This window comes from Chroicocephalus ridibundus, chromosome Z (genome assembly GCF_963924245.1).
Source record: "Chroicocephalus ridibundus chromosome Z, bChrRid1.1, whole genome shotgun sequence".
NCBI lineage: Eukaryota > Metazoa > Chordata > Aves > Charadriiformes > Laridae > Chroicocephalus > Chroicocephalus ridibundus.
The window spans coordinates 55831430-55849639 of NC_086316.1; the positions used below are offsets into that span (position 1 = coordinate 55831430).

General features: G+C 36.1%; 1 protein-coding gene across 5 annotated transcripts in view; it reads right to left on the reverse strand.

Annotated features, from left to right (window-relative positions):
• The window catches only part of RIC1 (RIC1 homolog, RAB6A GEF complex partner 1), a 51317-nt gene that overhangs the window by 15335 nt on the left and 17772 nt on the right, over nt 1–18210 (reverse strand). For 3 of the 5 annotated variants that reach the window (XM_063321440.1, XM_063321437.1, XM_063321441.1), the window contains exons 4-12: nt 7981–8088; nt 6720–6862; nt 6345–6481; nt 5294–5385; nt 4137–4225; nt 2972–3116; nt 2416–2464; nt 1107–1259; nt 562–765 (exon numbers count right to left, since the gene is read on the reverse strand). In XM_063321440.1, coding sequence (XP_063177510.1) covers nt 562–765; nt 1107–1259; nt 2416–2464; nt 2972–3116; nt 4137–4225; nt 5294–5385; nt 6345–6481; nt 6720–6862; nt 7981–8088 — 1120 coding nt within the window. The remainder of the gene's footprint in view (nt 1–561; nt 766–1106; nt 1260–2415; nt 2465–2971; nt 3117–4136; nt 4226–5293; nt 5386–6344; nt 6482–6719; nt 6863–7980; nt 8089–18210) is intronic. The other 2 variants (XM_063321438.1, XM_063321439.1) reach the window with 2 other exon arrangements.

An 18210-nucleotide genomic window follows, 5' to 3' on the forward strand; every position in this document is an offset into this window, starting at 1 on the left:
CAGGCACTACAGTTATAGATTAAAAGCTATCGAATTTCTCCTCTGTATTACAGAGAAAATAGAATCTGCGCCATTACTAGCCCTGGAAATAATCACAGGCTTGATACCATGAATTTTTAATTACGTACTTAAATAGATGCCATCTAAGACTGCTTGAAAATACAGCCAAAGTCTGAAGGCTGTATTCATCAGCTGAATATGCTTAAAGAAATTTGCATAAATAAAAATGTCTAAAGGATTTCTTGGGTGTTGCACTTATTGTTCCTTTCGAAGCATAGGAAAGTAATTTAAGTACTCTTTCCTGAAGTCAAAAAGACATTTCTACTTTTTTATTGGCTAGGATGCAAATTCGCAGCCACAAGGCTGAGATGGACAACATTCCTTTACCATTTGGCAATAAAAAAAAAGCTGTACCAAAGGAAACCCAAGAAGCAATTAAAAGGCAATGATCTCATACTAGAGGAAAAGGGTATGGCACAGAGTGATGAGATCAGCTGCAAATTCCAGTCCTACAAACTCTTGCCAAGCACAGAGCACATATGGGCAACCAGCGACAATTACCTGTACAACATGCCAATGCCTGTGTCCTAGTAAAGTGCTTAAACCCTGAGAATCTAAACCGCCATCTGAAAATGGGCCTCTTTCCCTGGTAAGCTTATGTTCAGAGTGTGCTGAAGTATTTCTGGGATTCTGAGCCTGTGTCGCATCTCCACAGTTCAAATACAAGCGATCTTCTCCTTGAAGGAGGACTTGTTCCTGGTTACTCTACATTAAAAATGAAACAACAAAAAAAACAAAAGGAATTTTGAACTCCATGTACAGAAAACAAAGGAAATCACATGATCAATATATTAACAGGTTCTACGTAAACAATATGAAAAATAAGCATTAAGGCTGTTCTTGGTTTTTGTATCACTATGTAGGTTTTATGTTACAGTAACGCATACCAATATTTTCAAAGTTTAAAGGCTCTATGATAAAAAAGGAAGAGCAATCTAATGGCTGCAAAACAGACTTAAAACCTGTTAGGAGAATAATTCAGAGGTCACCTGAAAACTGGAAATATGGCCTAAAATAAGGATATATTTATCAACAAAAATACTTACCATACAAGGATTAACAGTGAGCGCACTCTTGATGAAATGAAACTGCAGAATACCAAATTGGCGAGCTTCGTTATTTGCATCTCTTTCAGACTTCACGTTTGAAGAAGAATTCCCATCAATAACCCACAGGTGATACCCTTCTGATCCCCAGGTCTGAATGTAAAAGAATAGTAATAATAAAAACCCAAATCCAACACTATATATTCACAGAAAACACGAATCACATAAACTTACTGTAACTGATCTTATGATAGACTTAAGCCTGGTAAAAAAAAAACCAAACCACAGTTTGGTGTTCCAAAACATATTATCATAGAAACCACAGTAACCCATAGCAGTAAAATCCACAAGGAATAATAAGAATCTAGCTTAAATTCTTTCCTTTTTTACATAAAAAATGTTGATTAAATAAAAAGTAACTACGCAAGATATCATACATGTAATGAAGACTGCTTGATTTGCAGTTTAAAGCAACTAACAAAGAATCCACAAACATAATCAGGTATGACAAAATCCCGATCCCCAAAATTATACTAATTGTTCATTAAATTCAATGGTATCAGAATTTCAGTCTTTGGGTTTTTTTTAAAAGGACATTGTACTGTCCTTGCATATATGCACATCCACTTGGGATGCACGTTTACAGCTGTCAATCTTCACAGCAACTAGGCTATACATAAATAAAATCAAATGTTTTAGGAGTATTGTACAAAAGTCATCATGGTTTGTACAACAGGCCTTGAAGACTGCGTTTGGCATTTATCAACACCTACTGATTTGACAGACTAGAAGGATTTTGTGTTCATTTGTTTGTATTAAAACATCGGTTATGTTTCTCTTGAGTTCATACTCTGAGTTAAGCTACTCCAACAGCCAAAGGTAAGCTAGTAATTTTAGGGAAATAATTAAGTTTACAATTAGTGTTGTTTTGATTTTCACATTGTTCTCTGAAATAAAGTGCCAGATTTAAAAAAAAAAAAAAAAAAAAAAAAAAAAGAGAGAGAGAGACAGACATTCAGGAAACCCAAAAGTGTTCATTCTTCATATTAAAAGCAAAGCCAAGAAAAGGCATGTCATGCATGCTTCATGATCAGGCATATACATGGCAGAAAAAAAAATAATCATAAGCTGTCCCTTTTTCCCTCCTCTTTAAATACAACACTGGTGTTAAGTGTGGCAAAGGCACCTTACTCTTTAAAAGTAATAAATCTAAAGAAAGCCAGTCTCATTTTCTGAAAAGCTGTTTTACTAAAAATAATTTAAAAAATTAACAGCCTTCCTATTACAGTATTTTTACATGCGTATTTACCATAGAATTGATCTTTAGAGGGTCCTTTTTGGCACCATCAGACTGATACCTTAAAAACAGAACAGAACAAGTTTGAGTTTGGAAACAACTTCATCAAAATAAGGAATTATCTTCCTATCTTTGCATTGTCACATGGTTCTATATTGAACTTCAACTCAAACTATAAAGCCTCTTTGATCCATGACACTGCATAAAAGGCAATGCAATTGTCAGATATCTAGCATAAACTGTTTGAATTGTGATTTCTGGATGTTAGCATATTTTCAGCTAATATATACTGGCACTGAGGGAATTTTAATATTTGCCTGCAAAAGCCTGCCCTTATGATAATTTGCTTTAATGGCCAAAAAGACCATTACAAAAATAAAGTAATAGATTTTCATTTATATTCAAGTATTCCCTCCTAAATATTACTCAATGATTCCAATATTTAAGGAATTATAACGAAAAAAGATTTTAAAAAGCTAATTCAGTGAATTAGTTTCTAATTGAATGCTGTTAATTAGAAAAATAAGTTTCTAGCAAAACATTTCACATTTTCATTAAAGATACTCACGCAAAATCACCTCCTAAAGTACAGATTAGTTGAGCACCAAAAACACTCCATAACGACAAGCCTCCACATTCCCAGGTCACCATCACAACACAGCTATCAGGTGACCATCTGATTAGTTTAACAGGTCCTGTTTTATTCCAAATATCTGTTTTAAAACAGACAATAAAATACCATGTGAAAAACATCGAATGTCCTTCAACTGTTTTCACTGTAAGAGTAGAAACAAAAATACATGGAAATAAATATTTGATTTTTCAATTAAATCTTCTTTGCTGCATTCATCAAAGTAACCATATCAAAATGAGTAAGCAGCAAATGAAGAATTCATGTTTTCTTTCCAATACATGTTTAGTTTCATAGGAAACTAAGAATACATAAAAACAGGACAGAAATACACTGTGCTATGACGCAACCATAGAACTGCAATTCTGGCTAAATGATTTTTAGGACAAAAGAAGATTTTATAGTCATGCTTGAAACATCTTCCTTTGGCACACCGCACAACTGTAAAACTCTTATTTACAGATTTGTTTTTTCTGTTGAAACCTAATAGGCACACACTTTTCAGTTGAGGATGCAATTTACCCACTTTGTATATTCCTCACTCTCAAGCCCATAATACTCACCACTACTACATGAAGAATTTCACCAGGGTTTTGTTCACTGCAGTTGAGGCAGGGTGCTGGATTACTTAGTTTTTTTCTGTACCCTACACGTCAGGTGTTTCAAGTTTATTTATACCTCTTTTATATTCATTATCAGTTTTGACAATAATCTCTCATTTTCTTAGGTGAGTAATGGAAAACTAACCTCAAGAATACACATGGGAACTACCAAGATCTGCAGCATTTAAAAAGGAACAACCAGAAGCAGCACTGTCTGTTAACTGCTAATTCAGATTCAGTTTTAGCTAACAAAAAACCCCCCAAAATACTCACAAACACACACCAAAAACTCTCATGTATGAAACACAGCCAAAAGTCAGTTAAAAAGCACACAGATAAAGAGCAAATAACCAAGAGTAAATCACTACAAACATACAAGAGTAAATACTAATCACATCACTGACAATGCAAACAACAAACAGCGTTAACTAGCCAAGGATAAAAATATTCTTTAATACCCTAAAAACAGCTGGAAAATTCTAGCAATAAAAGTAGCTCACCAGGATATTGTTTTGGTGTCAGTTCCAATTTATGAGAAAACTGCATGGCGCCAGTGGTGGTATCTATGGTATAAACCTGAACGGAGCCGCTGTAAGAGATTACACATGCTTTAGATTACAGATCATTTAGATTCCTCATCAGTTTCGAGAGGTTAATAAAGCTGCTTTTTTCTCACCAATACCAAATTTATCTAGAACGGAAACATTGTGTCAAGTAACACTCAAAGAATTTTATGAAACAATCTATAAGGTACTCTTCAGAAGACAGCAGAGGACCCAAAACACTAGCCCTATAATAACCAATGTACTAAGACTATTTAGTTTTCTGAAAATACACATGCACACACAATCCACATATATTTATGGCTTTGAACTGCAAGACAATCCATGAGGAAAATCAGTTTTCACTCAGTACTGAAGTTTCATCAGGAGTGTAGTAATGCATGCCAAGATCAATGAATTATAGTAACTATTCCTGTTTCAGAGACAAACACCTACACACTGCATTGTAACTACAACCAAAAATACTATTTCTTAAGAAGACAGTCCACCCAGATCTTTTGAAATGCTCTAAATAACAAATAAAATATAATAATAATGAAAAAAAATGCTGCATTCTAGACCAGCTAGAGCAGTATTATACAGGAGGAACTGTCTTAAAGGAGTAGTAAGCAAAACACCACAACTAAAAGCACTTTTGCAACATTTAATTTAATTTATAAAGATTCACAGTTACTGGAACAGGCAACATTTCTCCTGACCAAATCAACACTTCACAGAGCGTTTTCTCAGTTGGGTGCAAAGTGCTGATTCTTGTCCAATAACATTACAATTAGCTGCTTAAAACTGACTTTATAATCTTGCTTTGAGATTAACCGGGACAGCACCACTTTCCAATCCCTGCTGCTGGTCCAGGCTTTTAATTTTTTTCCAGAGCTAAACAGCGAGCATCAGTTTCAACGGCAGTTCAAGCAGGCAACCATTTCTTTCCTCTTCCCTCCCACCTTCTTGATAATGCAGATTATACCATCTCTATGAAGACTGACCATTTTCATCTTTACAGCTCTTGCAACACAACTCGCTAAGAAGAAACTAGTATTTAAGCTTTATAATGAAATAACTTCCCCGCCTCATTGAACCAGCCATACAAAACTTACTTGGCACATCCAAATGCCATTAGCCTGTATTTGTTATTTACTGCCACACAAGTTCCATCAATCACATCTTGTGCCCAAACACCATGGAGCTGCTGTAAAGAAAGGAATTCACAGAGTTTTTGATTAAACATTGCTTTTATTCATGATAGTCAGCTTCTACCCATGTATACTATATTACAGATCTGCCAGTTGGCCTTCACCACCTCATGAAATTTCTATTGGAAATGTCAAGATTAACTAATATGGCTCAGATAAACAAAATCACGCATATGTAAAACTGGTTTCATTGTTCATAATAAAAGTGACAGAAAGATTCCAGTATGTAAGGAAACTGTTTATCAGAACCCTGAATAACCAAAGCAAATCAGTACCTATAAGGCAAGAATATCCCTGATACTGCATAAAAATCAGTAGATGGTACGAAGGATGAAGACAAAACCCATCTGCAACAGCTGAAATCACAATCATTGTAAGTGTGTGAAGGAGTATGGAACAGACTACACAAATCCTTCTGTGTTTTCTGTAATTAAAATAAAGAGATCTAACGACAAAATGCAGCACAGTTTGTAGGCTGAATTACAGGTAAGGAAACACCTAACTTGGAAAAGATTCCTTTAAAACAAATTCTGAAGTATGCTTGTCACTACGAGAAGAATTAGACTTGATTATGGCTGAAAGCTAGAAATAGGGCCTATGATACTTTGCCATAGGAGAAACTACTTCTTATAAACCAATTATAATTAGCAACAGGAAGTTAGTCACAGAGCCAGTAAGAGCAACTCAAAACTATAACGACACTTTGAAGCAATTAACAAAAATTAAATCTACTGTCAATTATGCTCTCCCACAGACAGGTACCAGCCCTAAAACAACCTAGTTCAAATTATGGTACAAAATACAGCTTGTTCTTATGTTATCTCTTAAGCAGTTGCTAAATTTTAATTTCTTCACAGCTAAACAGAATTTAAAGTAGAAAGCTCACTGAAACGCAGAGACCAAGGAAAACACATTTATTGTACAGTGGATGCTAGAAATACTAAAGGAAATATACCTCAGCAGTGAATCTACTTGACATTGGTGTAATGAAACCAACTCTGCCATCATTAAAAACAACAGCAAAACCATCAAGTGTGGCACAGTATTCCATATCTCTGATGTAAACATCTTCAAAGCCCAAAAATGAACCTGCTGAGAAAATACCAGTAATTTGAAAATATGTCACCACAGTGATATTGCAAGCCAGCCAACTTTCCAGTTGTTTACTTATTACTTCACAGAAAAAACTAATTTAAACAGGCTATTTTGTTCACATTTACAAGAGGCACATTTTTCTCATCTCTGCTTGAGAACAGACATAATATTTTATATTAGATGGTATTTTGCCAATAGTTAACTATCATAAGCAATAAAATAATACAAAATCTACCTCGAGAAGACTGCAGGTCCACAGAAAATGGAACTGTACACAGGTTGATGGCCTTCCTTCCATTGGTCATACCATCCCAGTGAACAAGATGGAGAAATCCATCAGCAGTAGCAACAAGTAGATCCTCTAACATGGACTGCAAACTAAAAAACATATTTGTCATTCTCCAAAAAACTGCATCTCAAATAAACGTCACAGAAAAATCAATTAATGTAACAAGCACTGTATTACTGCCTCTTGTATAAGCAACTAGGTTGAGAAGTTACATCAAATAAGTTACAAAGTAGAGTGCCTAAATCTTCTAGACAGTAAAGGTACCAAGCTGACAAAATATGTTAGATGTCTATTTTTCTTCCAGGAATGAGAGTTCATGAACAGGTCTGTATTGTTAGAGTAATTATTTAACTTGTATATGAACTGCTGATGGTTATTTTAATGTTTTTGACTAAACATAAGACATTCCTGACAAAAATAAATTATTCATCTATCCTAGAAAACTATCAATATTACCTACACTGTTAAATAATCCACAACATTTTCTAACCCATGGTCTCAGCAGAAATTAGGACTTCTCCTAAATCCTTCCCCAAACATCTCCAAAATTCTGAAAACTGTTAATCTATTTCCATGCAGATAACAATCTGCAGCTTCCCAGAGAAGCTTTTTGCAGTTATATACTGGATTTCTTCCTATATCTATTTTCTCCTATGGGGCCTCTTCCCAAATTGCACTTTTTTACTTTTCCACCACACCCCAACGCTATACAGTTTCACCAACTTTTCATGTACGCTCATTTAGCATGTTCAAAGCTTATTTATAGGGAAGCCAATCACCACAAAAAAAAAGGAAGAGATAAACAAAAAGTTTTTCCAGGACAAATAGGGGCCATCTGTGGGCTGCTGGAGAAATGTTGAAATGCTACGTATAGTTTTGCTGTTATGTACCTGTATCTCCATGAAATCTCTAATCCATACTTTGAGCCCAAGGACAAACACATTTATAGTAATATAATGTAATACTGAACATACATATGCTATATACTTCTACATGCTAAAAACATCAATATAGCCAAGCACAGAAAGAATTCTGAAACAGCAATTTATTTTTTTCATCTCCTTAGACTTACTATTACTATTAGTCCTCACTATTAATAAGTCTAAAAACTTACTAGAAGGTTTTTTTCCACGTAGTTTCCCCTTTACTTTTTAAAAAGTAACTGCTATATACAGAAAAATACTTACCACATGATTAGTGAGCATACCTTGTGATAGAGGCTTGCAGGTCCAGCACTTTCTTCATTTCTAGATTTAATGAAGGAGCACATTGTTCTTCCTTATAATGTGGAGTTCCCTTCAGATGCGGGCTTCCTCTAAAGTAGAAGAGAAATACTACAATTGAAACAAGCTGTCCCTCAAAAGAGGTAAGAGTTACTGATTTATATTACCACGGGCTTTCTTCCTCCCCATATATATATATATATATTTTTTTTTTTTTATATATATACACACATACATGTGTGTGTGTGTATATATATACACACACACACACACGCGCGCACACATATGCGTACCAGGTACAGTCACATGCAACCTGCCACAAGAAGCAATTAATATCTAGGACACAATTTCACTGCAAAAAGGTTAGTCAGTCATATCACCCTAGATGTGTAAGCAAAATAAGACAAAGAACAGAGAATGAACATTACAATAGCCGTGTAGCCTGTCTTAATCTTTCCTGCCTATCTCAGCTGATATCAAGTGCTTTAATTCCATTATCATTTTATAGCAAAATACAAATTCGTATCTGTAGTTCTTTGATGGATATTATGCCTTTTCTTATGCAGCACGGACAAAGACACATGCTGGCTGAGGTAAGACCAAGGCAACCTTTGACATTCTGGAGTTAGCAGAAGGAAGTAGGAACATCTTTCCAAAACAAAACCATAGTGACCATGAAGGATTATAGTGAAAAATGAGAAAAATTCCTGTAAGGTCAGCTAATCTCCCACCCACAGATGGTAACTTGTATAAACATTAAATCATTAAAATGTTTGTTTCACACTTCAAATTAAAATTAATTACAAAATACAGCTGTCTTGGGAGAGAATAACTCTTCATGTAAGCTAGCAATCATGGACATACAGGAAGCCTGAAATAAAATTAAAAAAAAAAAAAAAGAGGCAACTAGTTAATACTAGCATTGTGGGGTTGTTATGGGTTTTTTTTGAACAGTAAATGAGACTGCATTTCTTTAAGTTCACGAAGCCAAATCCACCTGATTTGGCCTGGTATGTTTTAGAGTCAGGGATTTCACAGATAAAAAAAAATATATATATATATATCATACAGGATTAATTCCTTCAAATCTCTATATTGCTGTCTGCAGTGCAGCATCCTTGGAATTGGAGAAACAGTTACGAAATCCCAGGCATTTGGAGACATGCTTTTCACCCCATGTGGACATACAGGTCCAGATAGCATACTCCCAAGCAAGATAAAATGATTCTTAGTCATCAAGAATCAGAGCTACAACTGAATCTTGAAAGCAGTCAACTGAAATCGAGAGAAAAGGGTTGTGTAATGCATAAACGTTACTGTTACAAACCTATATACCATTCCTGTTGTAACCGACTGAGGTACATAACCAAGCATAAACACTGTTTCTGCACAGCACAAACTATTAAGCCAAAATGGGAAAAATATGGTTTAAAACACATCTTTTGCTGGGAGAGAAATTTCAAGTCTCCATATGGGCTGGCTTCTTTTTCTTTAAACACTTTTGATAAAACAGTTTGCAATAATATTTGAATATTTTCAGTTTCACGAGCTAGTTTCGGCAAATTGGTTATCATCTGCAGAGTATATGTTTTTCCACTGAGACACTATCATCATGACTGAAACTTCAAAATGCCAGTATTTTAATTCATTGCCTGTGATTACATCAAATTCATCGATTCAAAAGAAACCTTTACTAGAGGTGCAAAGGGGGCACAATCGAAAGTACACTGCGTTCATATAGTCCACATCTGCATGAGTCAGCCTTCCTAGTTAAGCTACTTTGACCTTTAAACGAAGAATGTGCACTGCTGACGGAAGCAGGAAAGAATGTTTGGTCTGGGTTGCCACATCAGCATCTGCTACCCGTTGTATCCAAGTTTAAGTAACTCAGTTTTGCACAAGAACTGAGAGAAATGGACACATTCCAGTGACCAACCAGCTACATTTCAAAACAAATATAACCTCTTCTATTCACACAGTATTTGTTAATGTAACTAAGCCTGTGACTAAAGTCTCTTAACACTCAGAACTGAGAAAAATCTCCAACTACATCTGCAATCCAAGAAAATCCCAAACATGGAAAGATTAGGAATGCCTATCTGCTTTTTTTTAGAGGTACAACACAAGGTTTATGGGGAAGTTTCAGTCTTGAACTGAAGATCAAGGTGTATTTTTTAAATCACCAGGTTCATTCTCTGTTCCCTATTTAGCATGTCATCAATTATATGCTTGTTCACAGAAAAAAGAGCACTATACAGTGTACCAAAATGTCTGTCAGATGTTGAAAGCCACTGTAACTGTATCTCATTAATAACCTTTTAAATAAGGGTAAAAAGGAACGGTGAATACAAGTCTACCTTAAGGGCTTGCCCTCTTTCTCCAAACTCCTATTCTCTAAACTTTCCTTACTTTAACATTATGCTGTTCAGTTCTAACCTGACTTCCCCAAAATGAAAGAGAAGCCTATAAATAAGTGAATTGCTGAAATTCTTAGCATGAAATCGTAAGTTTTTGTATTCATTTGGTCTTCTCACAGGGGAAGAACTGGCTCTAGAAGTAACACTTTGGTTCTGTTAGAAGAAAAAACTGTAAGCTCAAACTATGATGCAAGATGCAACAATGAGAAAATGGAGAAGTGTATTTAAACCCTCCCCCCTGCAAAAAAAAGCCCAACAAAAGAACAAAGCTTAAGCATCCTAAATTCAAGAAGAGGCAGCACCATGCAAAAGCATAGTCAGCTAGTCTCCCCTGACCCAGGAGGATGAACTTGAGTTTGTTATCTGGGTTGGGGGGAGGTTCAGGCAGGAAACAGGACACCAAACACCTACTTCTCCAGCAGCACACTGCTGCTCTTATGTCCTCCACTACATGAAGAGCAGTTAAGTGATACAGCATGGTCCATGGATGAAACTCACTCAGAAATATCATTACCAGACTCAGTCACTGCTAGCAGAAGTAACTAAGAAATATTTAGGAAGTTAATTACTGCAGAATCTGAAAGGATGTACCTAAGGACTTCTTTATTATTTGCAATTAAGGTGTAACACATCATCTTTTTTCTCTGTTCCAAGTAAGTCTCCAGTTTTACAAAATAATGTTCACTGTTTTCTGCTTATTACTGGAGAATTCTATTTCAGAGGTAGAAACAGCATTAGATTATAGTTTAAGTTTCCACCTTATGATCTGGGGTAATCATAGTAGTATAGGTAGCTGTTATGGCTAGATAATAGTTTAGAAACGTTCAGAGATGCTCTCACAGTCAACAAACATTATGCTTCAAAAAATAAATTAGTGTGGCTAATGGCAGATGGTGCATCAATTAAAAAAAAAAAAAAAACAAACAGTGAACAAGTCAATAGCATGCATTCCCACCAGTCAAATCATAGCTGCTTGGGAAGTAATGGAGACATTTTACTGAAAAAAATAATAAAGATTCCAGACTTGTTCATCAGTAAATATCTTTAGAACAAATAATTGATACAAACAAGGTAAAATATTTTTATTCTGCTTTGGGGTGATGATAATTTTAATTGTTGCTAAGAAAACAGTTTCTTCAGCAGTACTTTTTGGGAAAAAAAAAACCCCAACAACGAAAGCACAACACCTTTATGTTTCACCTATTAAGAGCATTAGACATGTGGGAAAAACAGGGCAAACAATGTTTCTAAATGAATTTACATCCCCAAGAACTGAGTTGCTCTCCTTGAAGGCACAAAAGCAAAAAAACTAACAGCTATCGTTGTTGCATTAGCACAATTACATAATGTTTATTAACTGTTTTTAAATTTTTCTTGTGAAGACATCTGTTAGCAAATTGTCTGTACAGCTGAGGAATTAATTTTTTTTATACCTGATTCAAAGAGCCTGCATCATCACCTCTAAATGTGTGATTCTTCACTAACAATTCACTGCCCACCATGCTTTTTAGGAACAGTTCTCAAACAAGTAAAGCAAGTTACACTGTGAGCTTTGATTTCCATAGAACTAGCATCTTCTTACCCCTAAACCTGCATCTCTCCACCACACACTGCAGGCAGCCCCCAGATGAACATGAAATATGTCTGGCTGGATACAGAGCTACACACACACAGAATGGCAAGAGCTGGACAAACAAGAATTTAGGAAGGGTCTACAGAAACAACTACAAAGAATGAATACGGGTTCAGAAAAGTAATTCTTAGTACAGCCTTTTCTACTCAATTGAGTAATAACAGGTTTCTGTAGTTTGAGAAGAGAAATAACTAGATAGTATATTAATCAACTAATCATGTAAAAAAGCTAAATGGTTTACCGTATTATTATTGCAGTTGCAAAGGTTTCTTGATGAACATTTTAAACCTCCTGAACCACATCAAGGGCTAGCAAGTGCCACAATGGTTAATAAAAATTCTACAACTAATCCAGTTTTAAAAATACATTTTCCAACCAATGCCAAAAACAATTTACAGGGAAAAACCACACCATTAAAGTTTAGGACAAGCTTAATTCCAAACAGAAATTATTTAGTAAGTTAATTAACTATACATCTCATCAGTTACCCTTGCAGAGTTTAGAGTTCAAAACCTTTGTACACACTAATCTTAAATCCGCTGAATCCGGAAAAAAATCCCCATTGATGAGGTAATTTATGGCACCTATAAACCATCTTTCTATAGAAAAGGCAAAAGCTTTGAAAAGTGCCAGAAAGACTGACACACGAATACAGCAAATATCCAGAGATGTATAAGCAACAATACAGCATTGTAAACCAGGATATAAATGCTAGCCTGTTCACATGCTCATATTGCTTAGAAAACAACGTAAATTCTTAAAGCATTTTCAGATACTTAAAAATCTACAGCACTGAGGTCTCATTCTAAATTTACACAACATTCATACTACTGGCCCTGCTCTTTGCACCTCCCAATGCAGGCTCCACTTGAGGGCATGAAGAAATTTGAGGCAAAAGAGTCTCCAATTACCATGTTTAGTTTATTTGCCATGTAAAGTTTTTTAGGTTTTGGTTTTTTTAAAGGCAAAAATATCCTCAGCATTAAGTCACTGCACATTGTCTCTTCAAGCAACAAATATTGTCACTCTCCTTGCCAAAACTCTGAATAGAAATAAACTAACAGTTCAGTACAGGGAAGCCTCTATTGTGATGGTGTTACACATCTCCTCACTGTGAAACAAAGGTATATCTGTACAAATTCCTTTGGGAACTCCTCCAAAAAAAAATAAATTACTGCACCTTGCCACAGCTTACAAAGTAACAAATCTGCTTGTATGCACGGCCACCTTTCTTAAATGTAACGCAGGTGGAGATTAATTTTATTTTACCATTCTATTATCTTACCATACATTCATTTTTTCATGTTTTATCTTGTAATGACTTCCATAATACGGTGGTAAAATTAGACCGAATGAACCGACGCGGGACTTTGTACTTTTGTTCACTGTAGGAAAGTATCCCAGAATTTGGGCTAATGGCCAATGCTGATTCTCTTCCAAGTCTGCTCTGAACTGGAGCAAAGTCTCTAAGAGCTGGAATGAAGCTGCAGACTATTCTGGCTCAATTTAAAACAAAACAAGACAAAACACAATAAAAAAAACCCCACAAAATCCACAACAACAACAAAACAAAACACCAAAAAACTCCACACAATTACTGCTTTTTTTCCTGTTTTAGTCAAACAAATTAAGTAGGATACTTTAGCTTTTCATTGAGCATGAATGCCTGTTCACTCCAAGAACAGACTAGCAATTCCTAGCCAAATACCAAGAGACAGAAATATTTCCTTCTATAGAACGACTGCAATTGATAACATTGCTCAAATATTACGATTTGACAAAAAACTATCAATTGACTCAGCAAAAATTTTAAATGCTTCCTTTTTTATATAAAAATATACTCAGAATTCATTACAGAATGCTGCGCTTATGATATGTGCACTTGTTTTATCACATTAATCTAATAATAGATTTTACATAACAAGTGCATAATGCTGAACAGGTTAGTTCCTTAACCCTTACCATATCTGCATAAGCATATTTTAAACTGATTAAGCCTCTGAAGATGTAAAATATCCAGTGTTAAAAAAAAATTCCCACTCAACCATTTTAAAGTATTCATATATTCTCAATTTTGTAAGAGCTATGCCCTCAGACATTGATAGAGCAAACTTAAAAGGTTTTGTGGGCTCCAGCCACAAGCATTGATAATCTTGAATTCCAGCACTTTCATTAAAACGCTGAATTTCAGAATATAAAGACCATTACAGCAGGTTGGTATGAAAAGGAGGAAGTCATGCCAAATGGGCATTTTTAAACAGGACATCAATTTTCCTAGACTCTGATTCCGTCTGTTTTTAAAGAAACAATAGCAGCAGGAAGGGGGAGTTCGCTCAACCTTGCTTTCCAAAATCTGGTTATTTAACACTACTAAAACATAAGGGGAAGCAGAGACTTTTGCATTCAAACATGTTGAGAGCCCAGCCTCAGCTCACACTTTAGCTCTTCTACTAAACCTGTGTTGATTAGATTGGGAGAGAAGAGAGAGACTTGGCCCTAAAAAAACCCAACTGTACTGTGATTAGATATACTGCAATGCTTATTGAGTTATAAACAGCAAAAGTGTTTCTGTCACTTCCCATGCAGTTTTGGTTGGTTGGTTTGTTGGGTTTGTTGTGGGGTTTTTTTGGTTTGGTTTTTTTTTTTTTTAACCTTGAGGCATTTCATTCAACCTGTACCAGCAAAAAACTGTTGCAAGTGTAATTACAGTTTGCACAATAACTGTATGCTAGGATAGTTCTGTTAACAGATCAAATGCAGGCAAACTCTTCTGGATCATCTTGCTCAACAGCCATATATAGTAAAAACTCTGCGTAATAACAGCTACAAACTGTACTTTTCTGCACAAAGAACTCTCTCCCATACGGATGAGTGAGGAGTGATTTTCATTTTCAGCAGCTTTTTTTAGTCCTTTTCTTCAAAAAAGGCTAAACCATTATCAAGCAAATCTTAAAGCCGTTATTTAAATAACACCACCACCACACAAAGCTGAAACTACTGCAGCTACCAGTATCCCGATCTGGAAGACTGCAAAAACAACTAAGGTCAAGAAAGTAGCTGTCTATCATATAACTATCACCCACTTTTCTGATTTTGTTTTTTCACTTATGGTAAAATACACACATTTCATTTAAATGAGAGCTAAGCTGACAGGAGAATTTAAACACAGCCTTTCTCAATGTTTTCACTTGTATGGGATCACACATAGCCACAAGTTCAGCTTCAGGATATTAACTAAACTAGAAAATCTTGCACCAGGATTTTGGCGCAGCTGAGGATGTTACTGGTGTATTCTGCCAGTGCACATCCAACTCATTATGCTGACCTGCGCTGCTTAAGAATTCTGTTCAAACTGAAGTTGTATTAAGAGAGTTTTCCTTTATTTTTGTAGTGACTACATTGAAATTTTATGTTTGTTAGAACTGGCCATTATTATTTAAAGGAAGGATACTAGAGAACACGTCCATTCTGCTTACAAAAAGTTTGTAGATATAGGCAGTTCCTCAACACTAAGAATTATTCATAATTTTAAAAAGTAGAATAAGACTGAACTTTTCGGAGTGCTGACAGAAAGGTGCTCACTGGCTCAAAAAACCCCAAACAGATCAAAACCACAACTGATGATATTCTACAATACCTCCTAACTTTCTGGATGTTGTGGAGGCGTCCAAAGAGAAGAGTGGTACACAAAAAAACCTTTACTTCAACTATGAAAAGTGTGGAGACCTACACTTGAACCTGTTCTCCATCCACTTCACTGTTTTTACTGCCTTGTATCCAGCAGCTGTTCTATCACACCACTAATAGAAGGACAGACTTACATCTTTATACTCTCTGCAAAAAATCACAACCCTCCCATTCAGTTTACCTAACATGGGCAAATAACCACCTAAGACAGAGCTGGACAAGTCGTAATTAATATTCGCATGAGAGTTAAAATGTTACAAGCAATTGCTTTATCATGAATATGAGAATTATCATACAAGTATCATGGAGCAATTACTCCATGTTTCTGAACTTCCCAGTGCTGCTACTCAGTGCTACTTCAAGGTCACCATCTTCTAATGCCAGCCTTTTATTATATGCCAACTTGCAAGCTCAGCTACTGGAAGCCGGGGAAGGGAATGGGGAGGGGTAAAGAAGGGAGATGGGCTGGTTTAGTTTCCCCATCAGGTCAGCAAGCCGACTTTACTTAAGGCACAGCTGCATAATCACTGCTGCCAATACAGAGGAAAGAGCCAAGAACACACTGTTATAGTGGGGGAAAACAGTAAGACTTTCCCTTTCAAGCAAGGCAAGTCACATATGAGGCCTTTCACCAATTTTTAATGGCTTTAGAGTTAACAAAATTAATTTGGTATTGTTCAGTCCAGTAGAAATGAGATTCAAGCATTTCAGTAAAATAATGCATTTGGAAAATGTATGTATGCTAGAAGAAAGTTAAAAGTTTCAATTCTAGGGTTCTGGTTGAGTTTGTCTGTTTGTTCATTTTGGGTTAAGGTTTTTTTTGTTTGGTTGGGTTTTTTTAGTATTTAATCTATAAAGGAAATTAGTGAAACTGCCTACAGACAGTGCACTCTATCTGCAGCAAAAAATATTCATAGAAACACAGAACAGCTGGAGTTGGAAGGGACCTTGAAGATCATCTAGTTCCAAGCCCCCTGCCATGGGCAGGGACACCAACCACTAGACCAGGCTGCTCAAAGCCCCATCCAGCCTGGCCTTGAACACTTCCAGGGATGGGGCATCCACAGCCTCTATAGGCAACCTGTTCCAGTGTCTCACCACCATCATAGTGAAGAATTTCTTCCTAATATCTAACCTAAACCTACCTCTTTCAGTTTAAAACTGTTACCCCTTGTCCTATTGCTACACTCCCTGATAAAGAGTCCCTCCCCATCCTTCCTGTAGGCCCCCTTTAGCTACTGGAAGGCTGCTATAAGGTCCCTCTGGAGCCTTCTCTTCTCCAGGCTGACCAACCCCAACTCTCTCAGCCTGTCCTCATAGCAGAGATGCTCCAGCCCTCTGACCATCTTCGTGGCCTCCTCTGGACTCACTCCAACAGGTCCAGGTCTTTCCCGCTGAGGGCCCCAGAGCTCGATGCAGTACTCCAGGTGGGGTCTCACCAGAGCAGAGTAGAGGGGCAGAATCACCTCCCTCAACCTGCTGGCCACACTTCTTCTGATGTAGCTGAGGATACAGTTGGCTTTCTGGGCTGTGAGCACACATTGCCAGCTCATCCTATTATAATAGCTTATAGAATAATTTGTCGTGAATCACAGCAGGCATAATTCACACACAAATGCTTGTGTCTTTCTTTTGATCTAATACAACCAGAACAGGAGTAATTTTATGTAGGTTTTCAAAACTGAGGGCTAGATATAGACAAACTAGTAATCCCAGTAAATTCAGTGAGATCATTCATCTTCTTAACATTAAGCACAGGCATTAGTCTTAGGAGATTGTGCATAAACACTCTAAGGACAAACACCTTGTCTTATTCATACACAGAATCACCATTATTCCCTTTTGGGCTATACAAATATGTCTTGAAATCCTGACCATTCGACACACAGCTAATGGAAAGACTTTTTCACAAAAACACACACTTTCAGGTTGACAACACAAATCAATTACCAATTATTTATATAATGTAGGAGTGGTTAGTCATTGACTGCTTAACATATATTTTCATGCCCTCCTACATGTGGCATGTCTAAATAAACTTTTCAAAGCTTCTTTTTTAGCTCTTACTGCATATTTTTACCTATTTCTACATATTTTCAGATTTTGACAATTAAAAAAAAGAACTTTCCAAATAGAACAACATATCATAAACTACTATTTAGTCTTTTGTTTTATGTGCAGCTGAAGATATACTACCCCTCTATTTATTTCAACAGGTCGCCTGCTTCTTTTTTTTTTTTTTCCTGATGACAGTAAGTCAGATGTGAAAAGTCAGTTTGAAAAATGCCACTCAGGTCTCATAAAAGGCAAGTAATATAACTTGTCTACATTACTCTTAAGTTTTTGAAAAATAGACAAGTTGCAATAATAAATCCCATTTAATTCCAGACCTTTGAGGGCTATTTCAGAGGCCAAAAGATGCATTATAGTAGTAACACACACAAAATTTTCCACTCAGTGAAGCAAGAATTCACTTT